At 44.2% G+C, this 24,036-nt stretch overlaps 1 protein-coding gene across 10 annotated transcripts in view; it reads right to left on the reverse strand.

Moving 5' to 3' along the window:
* KCNQ1 (potassium voltage-gated channel subfamily Q member 1) overlaps nt 1–18,293 on the reverse strand; it is a 640,238-nt gene extending 621,945 nt beyond the window's left edge. For 6 of the 10 annotated variants that reach the window (XR_003853206.1, XM_029582314.1, XM_029582321.1 and 3 more), the window contains exons 1-2: nt 17,918–18,293; nt 12,844–13,244 (exon numbers count right to left, since the gene is read on the reverse strand). Coding sequence is in view for 8 of the 10 variants with exons in the window: in XM_029582314.1 (XP_029438174.1) it covers nt 12,844–13,100 (257 nt within the window). In the remaining 2 variants the exon portion in view is untranslated. The remainder of the gene's footprint in view (nt 1–12,843; nt 13,245–17,917) is intronic. The other 4 variants (XM_029582313.1, XM_029582316.1, XM_029582315.1 and 1 more) reach the window with 4 other exon arrangements.
* Between the last annotated feature and the right edge of the window lie 5,743 nt (nt 18,294–24,036).

A 24,036-nucleotide genomic window follows, 5' to 3' on the forward strand; every position in this document is an offset into this window, starting at 1 on the left:
ACATGCGCCCACATGTTAGAAAATAACCACGGCGCGCGTGTGTGTGCCCCCCACAGCCACGTAAAGTCAGACTTGACCCGTGCAAGTGGGAGAATTTTATAGACGGGGCGTGCATCCACGCCATGACCAGTTTCACCAGTTTACTCGGTCTATATAAGCTAGGTCCTCCAAACCCCCTGGCTCGTTAACCTGCGCTCACCCCAGACCCTTCAAATCCCTCACAGATGCCAGCAAGTGTTGATTTGTTTTCACTTGTACCTCTTCCATAGCATTAGTAAAGTAACATGGCACTGGGCCAGAGTGCGTGCCCAGGCACGCGAGCACTTGTGCGCATGTCTCTTGGCCCCCACCCGGAATGCTCCCACCCACACCACGCCCCTTTTTTTCCTCCAATGCAAGATATTCACGCATCGGCACATGTGGGCGCCTTTTAAATATCAGGTGGACGCACACGTGTGTGTCTCTCCTAATTTTGGCACAAGCACACCATTTAAAATTCAGTTTAAAGTTTGTTAATGCCATTTAGGTATTTAATTTCCTGCCGCTCACCTAACTCCACTCACATAGGAGAAAGGTGGGAGGGGGGGGGGGGGAAATAATGAAAACAAGGTTTTACACAGGTGAACACATTTATTCACGTAAATTGCTTTCATTATTGGCTCCTAGGTTTTGACTGCTTAAAAAAAAAAAATTATATATATATATATACATATATACACATACACGCACACACACACACACACTTAGTTATTTAGTTATTTTATATACAGTTGTTCCAAGTGAAGATCACAACAGTTTACAAAAGTAACATACACCAATTTATGTAATGACCCACAGATGAAACAATTTGTTATAGCAATTTGGTGAAACACAATTTGGTAAAACACATACATTGGTACTATACAATATAGTATTACATGTACTTTGTCATGAAACATATTCGGAAAGATATATATGTATTGCAGCACACAGTTTTTACTTCTCGACTGAGGAGGGGTACAAGGGTTAGTAGGGTTGGGATTCTGTTTACTAGTATACTAGTAAGGAGTAGTCAAAAGTTGCTTAGTGCTCTCGTTACTTGGTATTGTTTTTGTTGTTGATATTGTCGCTTCTTCATTCAGTTAGCATTTATGTTAGATTATAAGTGTTTTTAAACAGCCACGTTTTTAATTCACGTTTGAATGTCTTTTTTTCTGGGATCAGTTGAATTGCCTCTGGTAGCAAGTTCCATAGTGTAAGTCCTGCTATCACTTGTTTGCTTTAGGTCTGTGCTCAGGGATGAAGTTACAGTTAATAGTCCTTTGTTTTGTGACCTAAGGGTTTGTTGCGATACATAAGTTTGAAGCCTCACGCCAATTAGGCCTGAGTTATCATTGTGGATGATATTAAAGATTAAAGGTTAAAACTTTGAAATAGATTCGGTATTGTATCAGCAGCCAGTGTAGTGCTATAAGCGAGGGTGTGATGTGATCAAAATGTCCTGGCTCCAATTAAGAGTCTTGCGGCTGCATTTTGTAGTTGTTGCAGTTTTTTTTTCTTAATAGATAGGTTGGGAGTCCTAGTAGTAGGAAGTTACAATAATCTATATTTGAGAAAATTAGAGATTGCAGAACTGTGTGGAAATCTTCGGTAGTTAGTAATGGTTTCAATCTATGTAGGCTATACAGTTTTGCATGTCTATTCATAGGAATCCAGATAGACGAAAATGTTACTACATCCCGGACTTGATCCAAGGGTGTGATATTAAAATTACCAAGGTTTACAGATTGAGGATATGGAGGAGTTTTTGGATATAGAATATCACGGTCTTCTAAGTGGTTTTCCAGTTGGTATAAGACTGCTTTTTCAAAGATTTGAGAGAGGAAAGATAGGTTGGATATTGGGCGATATATACACACACACGCCACTTGGAAACTGTATACAATCACATCTGCTAAAAACGAGCTGCCCATAATTTATCCCATTAAAAGCTGAACCTGTCAGCTTACCTAGAAAACGAGCAGAGCTCTAGCAGCAGGATCCCTGGGAATGCCAGCCTCGGAAACTCTTGGCTTTAAAAGCACAGACCCTTATTTACTATCGTGAGGTCTCCTCTACCATAGCACAGCATTAGAAGAAACCTTGGGGGATCTCCACCACTTGGCTTTTATTCAATGTATATATAAACTGAATTAAAGTGGGTGGAGTTAGGTCAGAGGCAGATGTGATTGTATACCGTTTCCAAGTGGTTCCTATTTCTATAACTTGGGGGGGGCGGGAAGGGTTCGGGAGGGTCAGAGTTTGCCCCCATCCCCAGGGCAGCAGCTGGGCAGTTGCTTAGATTCCAGGTGAAAATGTTAAGACTCAGAGGGAAGACTTTCAGAACCGTGCAAGTCCATTTTTCAGGAAAGTTGCACTTGTTAGCTTGTTTCTGTGTTAAGTACTAAAAAGGGGCAAAGTTCAAAATGATGCCCACTGTTTGCAAAGCGCACAGGCATTTTTCCCACTATGGACTTTCCGCCAATCCTCACACACACACACACACACACACACTTTAAAAACTGCCAGGGGTTAAAAGTAACCGCAGAGATTTGCAACTGCTTTTTCCTCCTGGAAAACGCCACGCACGATTCTGAAATACAAAAACTATGCCCGCCGTTGATCCCTCCACGCTTACGTTTTTATTCATCTGAAGGGTGGCCAACCCCGAGGCAGGCCCCCCCCCCCCCCCCCTGAGGACTGTGAGTGCCGTCTCCACAGTGTCCCCAGCCCCAGCTGCCCCAGGGTGCACCTGATCCAGGAAGCAAACCGGGGACCTGCCTCATGGAAGTGCGTGGCACGGGCCCCAAACGTTATCTTTCTGATGAAGATTGCCCAGGGGACGTGATGATGAAGCAGGTATGCAGGGGGCTGGATTTATACGAATCTCTGCTTGCTTTTGAGATGAGCGACAGCTTCCAGCCAGGGCTAACTATGGAAAAGAGACCTTAGTTTTCAATTTTGATTTTATCTTTTTTCCCTGGAATTTATCAGCATATACTCTAACGAACACAAATGGGAGATAATTAGTGGGGGGGATGACTTTTTTCCCCATTGATAGTTCTTCTATTAATAATCACTGAGCTGAAAACAAAGGTCGGTAAATATGGAATAAAAACATGTAAAAGAAAAAAAAAACTTTACTTCTGGAGTCCTGGGCGGAAAGAAACTCAGGGGTGGGCCGGCACACTCCTGAGCATTAACATTGTGCCACAGTGATGAAGCCACACTAACCCCACTTAACGGATGTCACTAGGCCCAAGGCTCTGTGTCCTTTCCTCTACTGGGCCAGTAGTTTGTCTGGCTGTCACCTCTCCATTTCCCCCCCGTTCTTTCAATCTGTACATCTGTAAAATTTTGTTGTGAATCCAGATAGCTCTGTGCTCTCCTGGGTCTAAATGTAGACACACTCTTATGTTGACACATTTCCCCTATTTAAATGAATTTACATACCAACTAAAAACATGTGAAGTGCAGATGGATCTCTACGCGAGCGACGTATAAATCCAGCCCCCTGCATACCTGCTTCATCATCACATCCCCTGGGCAATCTTCATCAGAAAGATAACGTCTGGGGCCAGCCCACTAGCAAGTGCCACGCACTTCCATGAGGCACGTTCCCGCTTTGCTTCCTGGATCAGGTGCACCCTGGGGCAGCTGGGGCCACTGTGGAGACGGCACTCACAGTCCTCAGGAGGAGAGAGAGCAGTGGACATCATTAACTGCCACATCTGGGTGGACTGACAGCCCACGAGTCCATGATACTACATGCCTCTCCCCCACCCGTTTTAACAAGCAAACACTTCTGGGTTTGTTAGCTTGCAATGACTTGCTTAGGAACAGCAGGGCAGAGAAGAAAGGAAATGGTGAATGAAAGCTCATGGTGCCAGACCCCAGCACTGGTTCGGACTGGGTTGGACGACAGAGGAAGGAGGAATTACAGGACTGAACAAGGAATAAAATTCCACTGCACATCAGACAATCTCCTCAGGCTAGAATCTTTAGGACTCGTTTCATGAAGCAGTTAGAGAAACTGCTTTACAGTTGGCACAACAAAGCCATCTTGCATGCTTTTTGAATGCGTGTGTAGGGAAAAAAAAAAAAAAGGGATCACAAGTCACCTTGGGTCTCTCTTGTCCTCACGTTCTCTAGCCTCTGGTTTAAAGTAGAACTAAATATTTATTTATAAAAGAATTTCTATATTCCTCTCCCCGATCTTATTTGAAATGCCCAAAGCAGTATACAACAATAAAATACAATCACAATCAATAACAACATAATCAATACGTAATAACCACAACATAGGCATTAAAGTCTTCTTGTTTGTTTTTTTAAGATGAAAATCCAGACTGCACAAAACCTCAAGACAACACTGCAGGGCAAAGGAGGCCCTGCAGATCCAATTGTCAGATGCTGTCACTAGAATTCAGGAATTTGTTTCAACAACTTTATTTATTTATTTATAAGCTTTTATATACCGATGTTCATGAACATCATATCGCATCGGTTTACATATAACTAAAGTTGGAAGTACAAAAAACTTGAATCATTAACCTACTTTGATGTATTGAATTTTTTTTTTTTTTTTTTAATTATTGTATACCACTTTGGTCGGTCAGTCCATAAATGCTGTAAATACTTTCTGAAGGGAAGGACGATTAAAATATTATATAATCACCCTCTCTGTGTATCTGTTCCTGAGCTAATAGCTTTCCTATTTAGTACCCTATCAACACCAAATTTTCAGGGCATATCAGGAGGCCCAAGAAGAGTTAGACAATGTTTTCTGGGGGTTTTTTTTCCTCCTGATCCATGCATTCCATAAACACATATGTACAATTGTCCTCTCCTAATTTTGTTGTGCATCAAGTTTTTACCATGTCAGGGGGTGGCATAAGGATCATGACAGGGGTAGTGGGAGGTGAGCCACATAATTCCACAAATTATACCAATACATTTTTAGTTCTGCATCTGATCCACACTAAAGACTTTCAGATGTCATCAAGTGGTCAACAAGGGTCATAACAGGGGGTTCCCCCCCCCCCCCCCCCAAATCCACATATATGTGTATTCCATGAATATACCACCTAACAACTTTTTAAATTTTGAATCCAGAGCACACCAGATTTTCAGAAGGCATCAGGTGGTTTACAAGGATCATGACAAAATATTTTGTGGGGAAACCACATAGTCCATAAACACATGCACACATTTGATTCAGCTAATAACGTTTTGGCTTTGCTCCCAAGCCACACACATTTCCAGGAGATGTCAGGAGGTCCAAAAGGAGTTGCATAATAGTTTGGTTTTTTTCCTAGATTCACTTAGCATTCCGGAAACTAGGTTCTATTAGTTGTGGGTTATGCTGCTAGGGACAGTCTAGTTACCCATTTCTTATCAACTGTTATAAATGTTGCATGCCAATGCAAAATTTGCGCATTAAGAAAATGTACCCTGGTTTTTAGCACACATTTTTAAACACCTAGATTATTATTTTTTAAACTCCTGATGCAGTAAGCTAATGATATGCTAATGTATCAGGAGCTAAAAAAAGCCAAACCGCTCAATAACTTTAAAATGTGCATTCAGCACAGGCCAAACGCACATTTTAAGTCAGGAAAGGGGGGTGCCATTCATCACAGCAGCCGCAGCCACCACTTTCTATCCTGCTGTCACTTCTTGTGACCTTGGGCAAGTCACTTTACCCTCCATTGCCTCAGGGACAAACTTACAGGCCGATACAGTACAGTGCACTCCAGCGGAGCGCACTGTTAACCCGCGATTGGACGCGCGTTTGGACACGCTAGCTTTACCCCTTATTCAGTAAGGGGTAATAGCGCGTCGAAAATGCGCGTCCAACCCCCCCAAACCTAATAGCGCCCGCAACATGCAAATGCATGTTGATGGCCCTATTAGGTATTCCCAAGTGATTCAGAAAACAAAATGCGCAGCCAAGCCGCACATTTTACTTTCAGAAATTAGCGCCTACCCAAAAGGTAGGCGCTAATTTCTGCCGGCACTGGGAAAGTGCACAGAAAAGCAGTAAAAACTGCTTTTCTGTGCACCCTCCAACTTAATATCGTGGCGATATTAAGTCGGAGATCCCGAAAGTAAGTTCAAAAAAAAAAATTTTGAAATCAGCCCATGGCTCATGGGTTGAAAACCGGACGCTCAATTTTGCCGGCGTCCGGTTTCCGAACCCGTGGCTGTTAGCGGGCTCGAGAACCGATGCCAGCAAAATTGAGCGTCGGCTGTCAAACCCGCTGACAGCCGCCGCTCCTGTCCGAAAAGAGGCGCTAGGGACGCACTAGTGTCCCTAGCGCCTCTTTTTACCGCCGGCCCTAATTTAAATATTTTAGTTTACCGAATCGTGCGCACAGGACACTGGCCTGTGCACACGCCAGGAAAGCGGGCGCTCGCCCGCTCTCCCGCGAACTTTACTGTATCGGCCTGTTAGATTGTAAGCCCCCTGGGGATAGGGAAATAACTACAGTACCTGAACGTGATCCACTTTGAAGCACTGAAAAAAGTGCAAAAAGCGGAATATAAATCTAAATATCTATCTGGCAGCAGGAAGCTGTTGCCAGATAGCCAGATAAGTCAGTACTTATCTGCGTAAATGGCAGCAGGCACAACTTAGCAAGATAAGTACAAACTTATCCGGGTAAGTCGGTACTTATTCATGGACATTAAAAAAAATATATTTTTTTCAAACTTTTTCCCCTTTTTTTTTCCCCCTGGGTTTTAAGTGCCAGAGCAGTAGCGCTGGAAATTTAACTCCAACTTTGACCTGGAGTTAAATTTCCAGGGCTAAAAACAAATGCATGCTGTCCTAATGCAGTCTCTCTGCATTGAGAGCAGGGGGGGGGATACTGCTTAATGCCCTCATTTGCATGGGATTTCCATGCGAGGGCGCTAAGCAGTACTCCCAATTAGAAGAGCACATTTTCTGTGCGCAAAACCCCTTGCGACATTGGGGAATAAGTCTTGCATGTAGAAAATGAACGCTGAAGTGCAGGCAAAAAGGTGCATTTGACTGACCGCACCTTTCTGCATCCGTCTGAAAAGTTGGTGACAGTGAGCACCTGTGCAATTGTTATTTTGCTTTTCAATGGCATTGAAATGTATGAAGTACTCTAAAGGTAAACAGACAATGTACGGGCAGATACAATAAAATACGCAGGTCACTCAAGCAAGATAAAAGTGGCACATACAAGGGACAGGAGACTGTGGGGGGGCTGTAGAATTGCCAAGGTGATAAATCACAGGGAGCGTGTCTTGGCTTTACAGTGTCTAATGGAATCAGGAAATGGAAATTCCAGCTGAACTTAAAAAGGCAGAGTGGGAACCTCAAATACGGCAATAGGGAGGGAGAAACAGCAGAGGTTATACTGGCTTTGATATACTACTGAAGGTGGCAAAACATCTCGTTCAAAAAAAGGCTCAAGACCTGGTTATTCAGTCAGGCCTTTTCTTAACATTACCCAGCCTCTGCAGCTCACATGGACTGCTCTCACTCAAGGCATCCCCTTAACACTCTTTACCTTTTATTAAAGCCTTAATCCTGGAGGGAGAGCTGGGAGAGAGAGGAGGCTTACCACCGTGCCGGGAAGGACTTCACTGCTGCACCTTGAGGTACTGACGCTGCCGGAGGCAGAGAGAGGCGGGACCGGAACTGGCCATAAGAACGGCCAGCAAGCATTCCACTCTCCGAGGGAGAGCTGGGAGAGAGAGGAGGCTTACCACCGTGCCGGGAAGGACTTCACTGCTGCACCTTGAGGTACTGACGCTGCCGGAGGCAGAGAGAGGCGGGACTGGAACTGGCCATAAAAACGGCCCTACCGCGGCGTGCAGCAGAGCCGGCGCGCCGCTGAAGCCGCGCGCGCTCAAGGGGCGCGCGCACAACAGGCTTTGCCAGGGATTCGCCGTGGACGGATAAGATCATGTAAGTCCTCATAAGCTGTACTCTTATGCCTCCCAGCTCTGGGTAAATTACAGTAGTATATTAATAGTTCTCTCCAACCTTGTTGAGAAAAGGCTTGTTTGATCCTGTTGTTAATAGAAGGCAAAATGCCTCCGAAGAGAAAGGGGAAAGTTAGAATCTTCCCTACTCTTCCACTTCCATCTCCTATTCAACGGGAAATTACAAACTTTATGCTCTCACCCAAACTGCAAATTAAAGGAGCCGAAGAATCCGGTGAGCCAAGAGACTAGGGAGAGTCTCATGTGCCAATAGAGGAGGCTTCTTTAAGTCCAAATGAGGGACTACCGCCACTTCACAGGTTGAAGGAAGGTTCCTCTGAAAAGGATATTGGAAATCTGGAGCATGCGGCAAGTGATATTTTATCTGGCCAGCATAGCCCAGGCGCTGAAATTGACCTAGGAGCCTCCCCAATTGCAAGCGGAGGCACAGAAGGGATATTTCAAGTGGAAACACAAACAACTGTGCCAGTTTCAGAGTTGACTGATGTCCCTAAGAGACCATCAATAGTGACTATGGACACACTATGGGATTTGATGACGGGCATGACAGCTAATATAAAAACTTTAGAGAGGAAAGTTGATTTAATTTCCCGAACTAAACAACAGGAGTATATAGATTTACAGAGACAGATAAAAGATATGAATGATAGGCTTAAACACTTTGAGATACAGGATACGAAAAATAATGAATTTAAAGCTGCTATAGTTAAAGATAAAGCAATTACACATAGACTTTTGGAAATGTTGGAAAACGCTTCTAAACGTTTTAATTTTAGGTTTCTGAACTTTCCTAGAATTGTAGGTGAAGATCCTATTCTGACTTTAAAGAAATTTCTTATAGAAAATCTTGGTTTTTTGGAAAATCAGGCACCTACAATAAACACATACTATTTTCTACCTAGATCTCAAGGTGTTGAAAGGAGAGAGATGTTTCAGGGCAATCTATCCAATTTTTTGGAAGATTCCACCTTAAATATCATTTCTTATAATACTGTTATAGTATCTTTTTATGCTATCTCGGATATAAACTTAATAATGAAAAAGTATTTTAATAAATACCCTGTTACTTTTCATGATAAGACAGTCAAAATTTTTCCTGATCTGGCTATTGTAACTCAAATTAGAAGAAAGGCATTTCTGGAATATCGTCAGGAAGTCCTAGCATTAGGATATACTTTTGTATTAAAATTTCCTTGTAAATGTCTGATAAAGAAACAAGACGAATTATATCTATTTACTGATCCAGAACAGTTAAAATTATATCTTGAACAAACTCGAATGCCGACATCTTCCCCTGTGCCCATTTGAATAGATTGGTTTGGGTTGTTGGAGAGATTATTCTTTAAGATTTATTTCCATAACAAGCTCCAGATTGATAATTGTACTGATAATGGTACCACCCTCCTTTTGAAAGTTAAAATAATGAGAGAGGTATGTTATCTACTGTTTTCTTATAAATATTGTTTCTTGTTTTCTGAGTATTACCATTTATCTCTCTCATGCTTTTCCTGATAAATGATATTTGTAAAATGATATTATTTTGAAAATTGAAATAAAGAATTAAAAAAATAAAAAAAATAAAAAAAAAAGCCTTAATCCTATCCTCCCTGCCTTCCCCCTCTCCAGCTGGCGCCAGGCCATATAACCATCCCCTTTCACTTAAATCCACCCTGTTATATACTTTAAGCCAATATACAGTTGATTATGTACTTATTATGTGACTACCACTTTACACTGTTGCTACCCTGTTTTTTATTGTATTTTTTGTTTTTTCCAAGTTGCTTGTACCTTGTTCTCTGTAAGACATAGTTCATGTCATCTGTAAGTTGTTTGAAATGTAAACCGAAGTGATTAGTAACCCTGTTACCTGAACTCCGGTATAGAAAAAGCCTTAAATAAATAAATAAACAAACAAATAAATAAATAAACACAAGGCACTCAAGGCTGAACACAAGAAGAGATGCAAAATAAGAAAGCTACCCGGCGAGTTAAAGCCCTATGGGGTGTGCATAAACACAGCTAAATCAGCCTCTGCGCAACAATTTATTCAGTACCAAAATGCACTTGACAACAATTATGAGTCTCGAGGTCCAGATTCAGAAGCATTTAGCTGGATAACTCAGAAGTTATCCAGCTAAATGAATTTTTTAATAAGTACTACTTACTATCCAGCTAAAATTTGGCCGGATGCATTAGAGCCATTCCAGGGGTATAACTGAGAGGAGCTGAGTTAGCCAAATAAATTAGCTGGCTAACCAAGTCAAAGTTTGCTGGATATACTTACCCAGCTACCTTGAGGATAGCCAGGTGTATTCAGCAGTGTGCTCATGCTGCTGAAAATACACATTAAGTTAGCAGGATAGTTTCATCTGACTAACCAGCCAAGTCACACCGCAGCTGAATATGAACCCTAATGAGCTATGCCAAGCTTGTGTAAGAAAAACTTTTCTTTTTTTTTTTTAAACACAAAAACTAAAATCAATTCCCCCCAATTTGTCTGCATAAATATTCAGACAAAAACTAAGGACAGAAACAAAGGAGTAGATTCAAGCAGCACCAGGCACCCTGAATTCTGCCTCAGTAACAGCATCTCTCACCCTTGCTCCAGTTTCTCCCCCCAGCCTTTTATATTTTACAAATATAAAAATGTACCATTAGAATATTCAACACCTTGCAATCCCACAAAGTAAACCAACTCAACTAGCATGGAACAGCAACAACATTCCAGAATAAATCAGAAAAGGTTTAGGTTACTTTTTCACACGTTAAAGTAAACTAAAGTTAAGCCACCTACATCAGCCATATCCAGCTAAACAGATGATTAATAAAACAAAAAAAGTGTGTGCACTTTTAACAGTATAAGAAAGGACAGTTCCAGAAGCATGGTTGGAAACTATGTGCACCCATTTCATCTGACACTAAGAGGTGAATGTTCCAAGGATTTATATGCTTAAAACTGGGTATTACATGTGCAAATGCACTTTCCCCATGTACAAGTAGCAATTTTCAAAGTCATTTACCCATATTAAGTGCACTTAACGCAGATAAAGCCTATTGACTATTCAATGGCATATTATAGCAATTTTCAAAAGCCCACTTACATGGGGAAAGTGCATTTGCATATGTAAAACCCAGTTTTAAGCATGTAAATTCCTTTGAAAAATACTCCCTAATTGTAAATGTAAACCTTTAGCTGCACAACATACCGAAGTTCACACACGAGGCCGATGCAATATACTGCACTCAGCTCAGCGCACAACTTGATGCGCAGTTGGACGCACGTTTTAGAGGTGCTAGAATAACTCCCGATGCAATAATGGGATTAGTGCATCAAAACGGATGTCCAACCAGTGAATAGCTAATAGTGCTCATCACATGCCATGTAGGTGAGGCTATTAGCTAGTACCCCAGATGCAAAAAAAAAAAAGTCACCGTGCGTCCAACGTGCATGTTTTAAACTGCAAAATTTAACACCAGCCTAGAAGCTGGCGTTGTCTTGAGGCCCCCCCAAGCCTCAACAAAACAGCCAAAAATACTGCTTTTCTGGTGTTTCTCCATCTTAATATCATCGCAATACTAAGTAGGAGAAACCACAGAAAGCAGCATCATGAAAAAAAAGTCTTTATGGTGATCAGGTTAGGAAAAAGGCTGCTCAATATATCAGTGTCTGTTTTCCTAACCCACAAAGCCATGTCTCCTGGTGCCTGATGCCAAGGACACTCTAGGGATGCACAGTTCATGCCTAGTGCAGCACGTCATTACCATAATCACACTGGGCACCCAGGAGAAGCATATGGATGGGCACGCATTAGGAAAACAGGCGCGTTTTCTATGCACGTTTATTGCATCGGCCCCAATGTACATAAGTGTCGTATTTGAAAGTCATCTGAGTTTGTGCAGGTTGAATAGCGAATGCCAGTTAGGTGCCCTATTGAAGATTTACCCTCTTCTGCATACAACTAAATCCAATGGGCTTCTTACAGATCCAAAAATCCCACATCACCGATTGGGTCACGTGCAAAAGAGAGGCAACTCCAGCACTGGTGTCTGAAATAAACTGCTGAAAAACGTACGTTCAACATCTTCCCATGCAATCATGAAGCGAAATACAGCGTCTCACCTTCAAAGGTAATAAAATCTGATATAGCAGCCAGCCAGGGGGATGACTGGGGAAGGGAGGAGGGAAGTGGGAATTCAAAGACCCAATAAGACATAACAACCAGCAAAACCCAGTAATAGATAAGTGACAGAAACAAGATTTGTACCCGGCACACCAGCCTAGGCAAACCCAGTTCTGTTTACTTAACCAAGTCACAGTTTGCTTGTCAGATATAAAACTGTGGTTTAATAAAAGCATGAGCAATTAGGCAATCACAGAGCCAGCCCATCTAGCATTTTTGTTTTAATCTTGATTGATATCCATATTTAAAATAAACGAAACTGTACAGGGCAAAACAAAAAAAAAAAAAAAGTCAAATATTGGTTAATAAATGAAACCTTGATAGAAAAGATCTATACAGTATGTGTGTGTGTACACACACACACACCTATGACTACCTGAAAAGTATCAACTTCAGCAAGGCTGAAACCTAGGAAAACATTTTCAAACGTAAAGTTCTTACTTCCCCTTCCCTACAGCGATAAACATTGGCACAGAAGTTACTGGGTGTGCAAATTCGTTATGAATGCACTGAATAATGAATATTTACACATATTTAGTCTTTCAGCAGCCACGAAATCCTGCCCGAGATGACGTTCACATTTACCATCTGTCCAGATTCTTTGCATTTTTGTAGTTTACATAGGAATATTTAAAAAAAAAAAAAAAAGACGTTTACTTACACTGTGAAGTGATAGACAAAGCATTTCCAGCCGGTAGGTCTTTCTAAAAAGTTGTACACTCTGCCCTGAATGTTCGTCCGGGTGAGGAGCGGTCTCCTCCCACTGTAGATGGACATCCTGGGGTCCAGGTTGACATTGGGCCGGGGGAGGTCGGTGCTGACCACCACCTCGTCCTCCGGCGGCGGCTCCTGGCTGCCCGCCGTGCCTTGAGCAGGCGGGATGGGGTCGTAGTGCGCGTTGGCCGCGGTCTCCGTCATCTCCAGGCTGCCCGGGCTTCTCCCGGCGGACGCTCTGCCCAGACTCCGGCGGCGGCGGCTTTCCGGGCAAGGACAGAGGCGGGGTGGCAGCAGGTGCCAGCCGGGAAGACCCTCAGTTCTTCATGCCCTCCGTAACCTCATTTTCTGGATGGGGGGAGAAAGAAGAAAAGAAAAGAAAACAAATAAGACGCCGCTGAGAGCAAGGCAGGCAGGCATGAGTTTGTGATCCTGCCCCCCTCTGTGCATAATATTGGAGGTTGGGCAAAGTGGGAGGGGCTTGAGAAGGCAGGCGGTCCCGCCCCCCCCCCTTTCCAGGACGCAGCCCGAGAAGGCACCCGTGCCAGCCAAAGAAGGAAGCCTGGCCCTTGGCAGAAGACTCCAGCCCTTCTTTTCAAACTAGGACCACACAACCTGGCGTCCCTCAGTCTATGGGGGGGTAGCAAAATTGATCTAACCGCGCTCTCAAGCAGGGTGGGCGTCCCCACCACTGCGCCCATTAACCAAATCATAGAAATATAGGGGCCCATTTCAAAACCAAAATATCAGGAAACAGGCAGAGAGGCTGCTTTTCTAAGCAAGAGGAAACAACCCGATCCTCCCTGGCCCTAAACCCCTGTTTTGTTTTGGTTTTTAACCCCTGTTCTTAGTGAAGCTGACTTTCCATACAACGAGCACGGACCTGAATCTGTTCTTTCCCAAATGTTTTGGGCTGGGTTTTTTTTTTTAGAAAAAAAAAAGTTCTGATGTGCTATATTCAGTATGGAGCAAAGCATTTATCTGCCTTAATGTGAAATCCCAGATCTACAGCAGTGCACTGAATAGTGCAAGAAGGAAGAAAAAAAAAAAAAAAAGGCACTTAAGAAACTCTAGGAAGCCCCCTACAGGCTGCCGGCTCTCTTACTTCCAAAGCAGCACAGGCTTCTGCTCTTAGGGAAAAGGCCAGCGCTTAAGGATTCGCTTCTGGCCCTACAGTGCCCAAGGAGGAAGGTTTAGGGTCAGAGAAAGGGAACAATTCACCACCACCACCACACACTCTCTCTCTCTCTTATGGAATAACTTGAAATGCATTGCAGGAAATAAAAAAACACACGCGCGCGGAGGAAGAGCCTGGTAAAGAGTCCATTTTCTCGGTTACCAAAGAGGAAGACCATCTTACAAATTTCTCTAATCACTATGTACCGGAGATTGAGAATGGGATGTCCACTATAACCCTCCAAGTACTTTTACACAACACAAGGTTGCCTCTTTCCAATCAGTGTCCTGGGCGCGCAATTCGGTAAACTAAAATATTTAAATTAGGGCCGGCGATAAAAAGAGGCGCTAGGGTCACTAGCGCGTCCCTAGCGCCTCCTTTTTGGACAGGAGCGGCGGCTGTCAGCGGGTTTGACAACAGATGCTCAATTTTGCCGGCATCGGTTCTCGAGCCTGACAACCACGGGTTCGGAAACCGGACGCCGGCAAAATTGAGCATCCGGTTTTCAACCCGTGAGCCGATTTCAATTTTTTTTTTTTAATTTTATTTACTTTTTTGTTTTGTTTTTTTAACTTTCGGGACCTCTGACTTAATATTGCCATGATATTAAGTCGAAGGGTGCAGAGAAAAGCAGTTTTTACTGCTTTTCTGTGCACTTTTCCAGTGCTGGCAGAAATTAGCACCTACCTTTGGGTAGGCAATTAGGTTCGGGGGGTTGGACGTGCGTTTTCGATGCGCTATTACCCCTTACTGAATAAGGGGTAAAGCTAGAGCGTTCAATCGTAGGTTAACAGTGCGCTCCGCCGGAGCACACTGTACTGTATTGGCCTGACAGAAAGGAGCAGAATTAGTGCACGTTTGAAACATGAGGGTGGTCGTGCCCATCGTCACAGCTTCAACCAAAGCTACTCTGGTGTTCAAGTTTTGACCATTGCACTATTGCTCATAAACCCTGCAAATATTTAAAAAAAAACAGTGATGTGCAGTAAATCTTATTCAGGAGAGCTTTCTAAACTGATGCACAAGAGAAATGATAAAAAAAAAAGTTTTCACTTCAAGGTGCACCAGCATGATGGAAGTGACCAACTTACAAAATTGACTCCAGCTCTTAATGTATTTGAAAAACAGGAAGAATATTTTCAAAACTTGATTTTTGGATCTGGAGGAGGAAAAAAAAAAAAGCTGTGGTGCCTTATTCCACCTAACATAAGAATACTTTCACAATTTTAATGTACACAAGTTTGAAACCATACAGATCCCTCTCTTATTGGAAGAATAGATCTCTTATTCTTCCAATAAGAGAGTTATTCTTCCTGTGGCCCCTCAAAAGCCATCATAACCTACTCAAAACCCAGTCTGCCATCCACAGAATGAAAGTGGCACGGACCCATCCATATTGTACAACACCATGCTTGCCTTAAGCATTGAAGTGCATGTTTTAATTATAATCCACCTAGAACAACTGATGTTGCAAGAGACAGACTATAAATCTTCAATAACTAAACAAGCAAGTCTGTAGAGAAGTAAAACAGGCATTCTTCTTTCATCTGTGCAGGTTGCTAGGCATACAACACAAATTTGTTGGGGGGGGGGGGGGGGAATGTAAGAAAGAAACAGAATTCAACATTTTCTTTCCCCATGTCCACTTGGGAAGGGTTTGTACAGCACTGAGCAAGGCCCATTTCTTATGTGCTTTTCTTCAGCTGTGAAGGATGGAGCAGTAAAGTTAGGAGTTGAGAGAGATTGGGTTTGTGAAGGACCTTGAGTGGGACTCTGTATTCATCAATGGTGTGACACCTTTCCCAGGTAGTGATTGCTGGCTTATGATGAGGGCTTTGCTTTCCAGAAGCAAAGCCCTCATCATCTTCTGCTGTGAGGTCAGAAGGTGTGGACCCAGTTCCTTGGGAAAAAGAAAATATGAAATCACCCCTCTCTCTTTTTAACCAACATGTTGCATTGCGTGCCCGGTCAGTAGAGCAGGGAAGGTCACTTAGGGGTTTTAGTACAGCGCTGCATGGGTCAAGTAGTGAGCGTGCTAAGTAATCATAGTAACAGACCTAGGCCTCAGGTGGAAACTATCATTGCCATTAAATACAAAAAAAATCAAGTGGGTCTCAAGATCATATGAAATTCAGCAGTTTCAAACAAGTTTTAAAATTCAGTGCAAAACCAACTACCATCAATTGTCTTGGAATGCAGCTATGTCCAGTTTGAAACACCAGAGGGAGACAGAACTATGAGAACCTTAACGTTTAGCCCAATGTTTGGTACTGAAAGCTTACAGCAGTGTCTCCTTGTATTGGGCCAGAGCTGATAACATTCCAAGCTCCTATCGGATCTTTTCTCCCCCCACCCTATGTGACCGCATAGGTCTACAGGCAATTTTAGCGAAAGGAATTTTAAAGCTCCATCGCAGAAACAAAAATTTAGTCCCATCTGAAAACCAGAAGTGGCTTCCTCCACCTAGATCAGAGGTTTCCAGATGGTGGAAGGCGGTTTTGGGAGGCTGGCGAATGGCTCACAAGATGAAGCTCTGTCGTCAGAGTCGCCAGGGGATGCCATATAATCCAGAAACAGAAAGACATGGCCTTACTCCATCAGAAACAATTAATCCAACCAACAAAAAAAAGGGAGGATGCTAAAGCTCCACAACAGCTTCTAGGAATTGCAAAATAGTCCCAAGAACATCACCACAATCAAAAGAAATGCAAGAGCTATACCGATCAGAACTGGTATGGTTCTTTGTTTCTTTAAGGTGGGACTGCCTGGGGCTGGTTTTGGGGTGGGTTTTTTTTCTTTTGCATCGCACCTGGTTTTAGCTCATGACATCTATGGACGTTTTGTTCACTTCAGTCTATCCCAGTCCCAAAATCTGGGGCAAAAAAACCCAAAACATCCTATATCATCAAGTATTCCAAGAGTTTATTAAGGATTTTAAAAGTACAACATCGCTTTCGCCTCATTCAAGCAGTGCAAGCGACAAACCGATTTTGAATGGAATTGTACGGTGACTTCAATCAGGTCTGGATCCGGAGGGTTTGGGGATTTTTTTTCTCTTTTTTTTTTACACTTTTAAAGGCCAAAAATTGAGCCACCACGTCCCAATCACATCCCGGTAGTCCCTAGCAAGAAGACGCCAACCTGTTTCTACCACCCCATGGCAAGTGATTTTTTTCTGGCTAAAGCTTGGATGCCCGCGCACCGTAAGTCCCCATCCAGCAGCGGTCTGTGCTTGTCCTCGGTAAAAAAAAAACAAACAAAAAAAAAAACCCGGGGCTTTGGGCTGATCAATCAATCTCACGGCTGTGCCGCTGCCCCGTGGCGCTACAGCAGTTTCCTCCCGGCAGCGGCGGCAGCTCGCCTTCCCCGACTCCTAAAAATGGTTACGGATACGTTCGTTTCCTGACAACATCTGCACAATAAGGCACAGCCTACGTAAGGAGCAAGGCGGGCGGGGGGGAGTCGGAGCACATCGAGAATAGCGTGGAAAATAACGCCGAACGCGCTACCTGTGGAGCCAGAAATCTTGCTCCCAGAACTGCAACTTCCATTAAAAAAAAAACAAACAACCAAACAAACTTCTTAATTACAAATGTTTAGCAACAAAAGAAAAGGGCCTTTCAAAGTACTGCAGCTGAAGTTCCCTCCTTAAAAAGGAAGAAACCAGCTGATAGGAGGAGATGAGCAAGGAAACGCTCTTCCTCTCGCAAGCTCAAGCGTCGTCCCGAGCCAGCTAGGCTCATTTATTTTCATGCAGCCAGCAAACTGCTTTCAGCCAATAAAGTATTTAGCCCCCCAAAAGAAAAAAAAAAACCACAGCCCTGCCTTTTCCTAAATGCAATACCTGGCGCCAGATCGCAGACTCCTAGTGCTTCGGGCAGCGTTTGCCCCAGATCAGAGCACGCGGGCTCCCTGCGGGCAGCCATTGAGCCTCCCTCCAGCTGGGGCAGCGCTTTCTCTTTCAAACTCGCCCCCAGCTCGTCGCTTAACCCCTCCGCTGCTGGAGCCCAGGGCGGGACGGCAGGCTCGGGTTTCCACGGCTCGGGGTTAGCACTAGTGCTGCGGGGCAGAAGTAAAAAAAAGTTGCAGTGCGATGAGATGCGTTGCTAGATCGCTCTCCCCCCCAAGGCTGGAAGGTACTTTAGGGGGGGGGGTTAGTTTTATTTTATTTATCTAGTTTACATTTCCTACGCGGTCAGTAAAAGTGGTCTCCTTTTTTTTTTTTTGTGGTTGACTCCTCTTTCGGCGCTGCACCCCGGGAACATCCAGTAGTGGCTGCCTCTGAACTTGCAGGCGGGGGCAGAGCCTTTTATGGAGGCGCGGGGCGGATTGTTCCACCCATGTAGTCCGGCACTTGAGCCTGCGCGTGCTCGCATTCCTTCCCTATGCTATTTTGGGTGACATTGACAAGTTCCAACAATGTGGTGGGGCACAGGCAACAAGGTGGCGGCCATCGCAAACCAATACAATGTTTCACACCTACAGCTGGAGAAAGGGTCAGAAAAGGTTCCTGGGGGGGTCCAACATGCAGGGGCAGCCTTATGCCTTTTTGGTTGGGGAGCCCAAGCCCAACTGTGCTCTGCCCCTGGCCCCATCGGTCTCTCTCCTTCTTGTCCTTCCCTCTCATCCCCTGCCCCTACCCTTCCTCTCTGCCCCTGCCCCCCCCCCCCCCATATGATCCTGTCCTACCTGCCCGACCCTGAGTCTCCCACCACAAATCTGCATGAAGTCCTAAGTTTGTCAGGCCATGACCCCTGTGCCCACCCCATTCCAACACAATGATACCATGCCAGCTTTGCTATGTAGACACCCATGGGCAACTGTATTGGTGGGGGGGGGGAATCTCCCCCCTCCCCCCCGGCATTGCCATCACCCTCCTTCATACTGGCCCACGCCTGGCAGCAAGTTCAGCGAAGGGCTTGTAAACCCTTGTAGGTGCTCAGAGGTCCTGCAGCACCCTGTCCCTTCCTCCCACACAGGCTTTTCTCTTACCACGGGAAATCTGTGTAAGGATGGGATGGCACAAGGCCTCTGAGCATGGAAAGGTTTGCAAGCCCCCAAGCTACATTTCTTTGCTGAAGTTGCTGTGGGGGGCCTGACAGGTACCAGTAAGGAGATCGGCAAGCGGCTGCAGGCCGAGATTGGGGGCACGGCCGCAGTAGCACCCCAGCGCTTATGCACGTTTGGCGCTCCAGGCATTTGCCTGGTTTTCTCCTGCCTAAATCCAGGCCTGCCAAAAGGGACTCTCATGGCCCTAGAACCTCAACACCTCTTGTCTTTTTTTTTTCCATGCTGTGAGCCACAATCTAAGCATTCTTCTCTGCGAAAAGTTCAGATGTTGATCTCGGCTGGAGGCTGGACTGGAGAAATGTAAACGAGTCAAGATCAAACTTTGAACCAGACAACTTTCAACCTGGTTCAAGTTCTGCATTGGATTTCTTGAAGATCCAAAGCAAATTTGTGAAGACTGAACAGGATGTCTGAATAACTCGTTCATTCTCACTAGCAAGTTCAAAATCATTTTAAACCTATGGAGCTAATTTAAAAAAAAAAATCACTTTTTTTTTTTCCCAAAATCTTACTGGACATTGGCAGATTCTTTTGCTTATTATGCTTTTTTCAAATGCACATCTTCAACATTTTCAGTGCAAGTCATGGTTACCTAAGGAAGACTCCATACCCGAAGATGCATACCCAACCGGCGTTTTCATTAACTTAATTGAATTTGTTGAATATTCCACGAACGTTACCCTGTAATAGCATTTTTTTTTTACTAATTGTCATTTTTTGCTATTGCCTGTGCTTACAGTCTAATCTTTTACTCATTTATACCATACAAATATATTGGCGTTTAATTTTTCAGCTTATCATAGTTTGAATACATACACTATGTTTTAAGAATTTCTTTGGCGCCAAATATTTACTCCTTTATCCACTCTAATGTTTGTGGTCTGTAAAACACTGTCTGTGCTTCCTGTGGTTTAAAGATAGAATTTTGTACAGAGTGTCCTTTATATATGTTATGTTTAAATTCACGATAATCATTGGATTCTTGTTCTGTTTCATGTCCCATGTTTATTTTGATTTGAATTCTCTTGTTCTGTCTCATAGCTTTGAATACCGCCAAAAATTATTGTCCCTCCCGATGCAGCCGTGTTTGGCGAAACACGGGTCCGTGTCGGGGGACCCCTCGTGTCTGAGGAATTGTGCATCTATAAGCAATGGAGTATGCCGTGTTAATGAATTAAAGATTTGTCCTTATGAAATTTAAAAGTATGAGACTGATTTCAATTTTCTGCATTCCCGCGTTGTGTGCTACCTAAGGAAGACAGCCATTGCTGCACTATTCCATTGGAAGCCAAAGTAAAATATTTTGAATAAACCTTGCTGTCATAATTATTTGATTCCAGGCTTCTTTGTTCACCTTCTCTGAATCGCGGTGCCTTTATGAAAAGTTCAGAAAAGTGCCAGAACAGGCTATTGTGAGGCACATCAGTCCTGTTTAAAGGAATTAGTGTTCCCATCTCCTGTAGCTGCCACCTTCCAGGTTACCGACAGAAAAGACAGTTGCCTAGAACCAATAAAAATTATAACAAGGTGGTGGGATTTTTATGTAATTCATGTGCAGTGAATGTCCACTATAGCATACCTGGATAATTCCAAGTCAGTAAAAAACCCCACAAAACCCAGCCTTGTTCATTCCATCTCTGGGATGCTTGGGATCCGTCGTCCCACATTTTGTATCGACTTGAATAATAGCCGTGTTTACATTGGTTGAAGGCAACCGATTTCAGAATGCTCAAAGCTGGCCTGATTCCATCCATGGCTTGCAGCTCAGCGCACATCCCTCCTCCCTTCACCCAACACGTGCCAGAAAAGCCTGCATGGTGTGTGTGTGTGTCTGTGTAGTGCTGGGAGAAGCGGAACCTGTGATGCAGTCAAGACAAGACTACATGAGAGTGTCAGTTAAGACCTAACCAGTCACTCTTCTCTCTGGCATTTCTTTTTTCTGATATATCCCTCAGTTATCTCAAGAAAACCAGCCTTAGTGTCTTGACTATTGGGAGAGCTACTACTGAAATCTATGAAGCTTTATTTAAAAACAAAAACAGAAGAGAATGAATAATCAAGTGTACCAAGATAGTTACATATACAGTACTGTAAATTAAAAAGGCTAGTAAGTTACGGGATGAAAACTCACCTGTTATCTTACTTAGGGTACAGGGCACAAAGATACATTCAGTAGGGATTTCACCTGAGTAAATCATGAAATCCATCAATCTTATGAAGAAACTTGCTCAGACACAGACAGATATCTTCTTCCTCTCTAAATGCAAACAGCAGGACCTCATCCCTAAAGGACTCAGGATAAAAAATCCTCCAGAATCCACATACCATAAAATCTATGGAGACACATTGTGCTATACTCTCCCCAAGAAACTACTTAAAATCATCTAATCAGTATCCTACACAACAGACAGAGCCAAATCAACAAAGAACTTTCAGACGTGGGACATCACATGAGGAACCAACATATCACTGACTCCCCAACTGAACAGAATTTCTCCAACAAGAGGCAAGTCATCTATCTCAAATATTTCTCCATGCCCAAGAAAAAGAAAGAGGCTAAACTATACATGTTTTAATAAATTAGTTAGTTAGTCTATATGGTGCCATTTGACTCCTGTCATTTTTGCTACACCAGACTAATATGTCTATACCTCTGAAGATTTTTCATGAATCTACAGTTTTTAGGCATTTATTACAGTAAGGAAGTTATTTTCAAAAGGATTTAAACATGTAAAAGTAGCATACACCGTAGCAATTTTCAAAAGCCCATTTACACACTTAAATTGCATTTACACATGTAAAACCTGCTGATAATTCAATAGCATACACCATAGCAATTTTCAAAAGCCCACTACACACAAATCCTTTTGAAAATTACCCTCAATGTGTAAAAACATAGGGGTAGATTTTCAAACCGCGCGATTTGGCGTACTTTTGCTGGCGCATCAGGCGCAAGCAAAAGTACGCGGGATTTTAGTAGATACGCGCGTAGCCGCACGTATCCGCTAAAATCCTGGATCGGCGCGCGCAAGGCTATCAATTCCATATAGCCGGCGCGCGCCGAGCCGCGCAGCCTACCCCCGTTCCCTCCGAGGCCGCTCCGAAATCGGAGCGGCCTCAGAGGGAACTTTCTTTTGCCCTCCCCTCACCTTCCCCTCCCTTCCCCTACCTAACCCACCCGGCCGGCCCTGTCTAAACCCCCCCCCTTACCTTTGTCGGGGGATTTACGCCTCCCGGAGGGAGACGTAAATCCCCGCGCGCCAGCGGGCCACTAGCGCGCTGGGACGCGACCTGGGGGCGGGTAAGGAGGGCGCGGCCATGCCCCCGGGCCCGCCCCGGAACGCTCCCGACACGCCCTGAAAACGCTGCGCGGTTCGGGCCCGCCCCCGACACACCCCCCTCAGAAAACCCCGGGACTTACGCGAGTCCCGGGGCTCTGCGCGTGCCGGTAGGCCTATGTAAAATAGGCTCACCGGCGCGCAGGGCCCTGCTCGCCTAAATCCGCCCGGATTTGGGCGGATTTAGGCGAGCAGGGCTCTTAAAATCCGCCCCATAATGTGCACCTGATGATGTATCTGTCTGTGCCCTTTTTCATCTACAAATGTACAGAAAGTTACACATGTAAGTTTTCAGGCATGCGCAGTTGAAAGAGAACGCAGATGGAGAACAGCCGGAGGAGTGGGTGGCAGGATCATCAGGGTTGGCAGGGATCCTGAGGCCCTGCAAACCAAAGAAAGGGCAGAGAAGCTGAAGAATGGAGCAATGTGGCTGGTGGGGCTTCCCAGACCCCACCAGCCAAAAAGAAGAAGCCACTGAAAAGAAAGCCTAAAAATCATTGAGGTTTCTGAAAACCAAACTGTGGCATGTGATGCTTCTTACTGGAGCAGTGTGGAAGTTATCTATCTAGCATGAGGTTTGGTTCTCGGCCTCATCCAAAAAAGGATTGTGATCTTATACAGCAGCACTTACTGCATGTAGGGACCCTCTAGGTCCCCACTAAATTTTGATGTCCATAGCTTAAGCCCTAAGTTAGACTGTAGGTGGGAAGTAAGAGTTACTAATGCTGCTATTACTGCTATTTAACATTTCTATAGGGCTACTTGATGTGCAAACAGCTCACAAGAGACCGTCACTGCTCCACAGAGCATACGGGGCAAGAGATTTGTGGAGACAATGGTTAAAATTGGTTAGTTAATGAGGATGAAAGGGGACAATTAGGCTTAAGATTTAAAAGCAGCCTCAAAAAGGTTTTTAGATGAGATTTAAACAAAGCAAGAAAGGGAGCATGATGTTCCAGCTCAGGAAGCTTATTCCAAACCCATGGTGCAGCCAGGTGGAAAGCAGGGCATCAGGAATTGGTGGTAGAGGAGAAGGGCATTAGATAGTGGCAGACCATCCCTTAAAGCATCTCCAGTGAGCTTGCTCGGATTGGTCCGCCAGGCAAGGAGGGAAGTTGGTGTGGCAGTTTCAGCTGTATTTTTTGGTTAGAGGCTCAAGAGGAAGGATAGTCCAGTAGGAGATCCTGTCTTCAGGACCCCCGCAGCCCGATTCCAGGGAGAAAGGAGGAGGCGGCAGTTCTCTGGCCTGGTACCCAAATGGTCTGGCAAAGGTTGCCTTGAGAGGCAGAAGAATTTTGGAGAGTTCGTTTTTGGGAAGTTATCTTTTTTTTTTTTTTTGCATGGATCCTGGTCCCACCTTTGGGAAGTTTTTTCCCCCCACCCTGTCTAAGGCAAAGAACTGTGATTCCCTACCTGCACTATGAGGAGGGACAGCATTGTCTTGGGAATTTTTCGTGCCATCATTCCTGCTTGTGAGAAGGAGTAAAGACTCATTTTTGTTGTTGCTTTGGGACTTTCTGCCCCAGATGTCCAGTCCATTACCAGAAAAAAGAAG

The sequence above is a fragment of the Rhinatrema bivittatum genome, chromosome 17, assembly GCF_901001135.1.
Source record: "Rhinatrema bivittatum chromosome 17, aRhiBiv1.1, whole genome shotgun sequence".
In the NCBI taxonomy this organism is placed as follows: Eukaryota; Metazoa; Chordata; class Amphibia; order Gymnophiona; family Rhinatrematidae; genus Rhinatrema; species Rhinatrema bivittatum.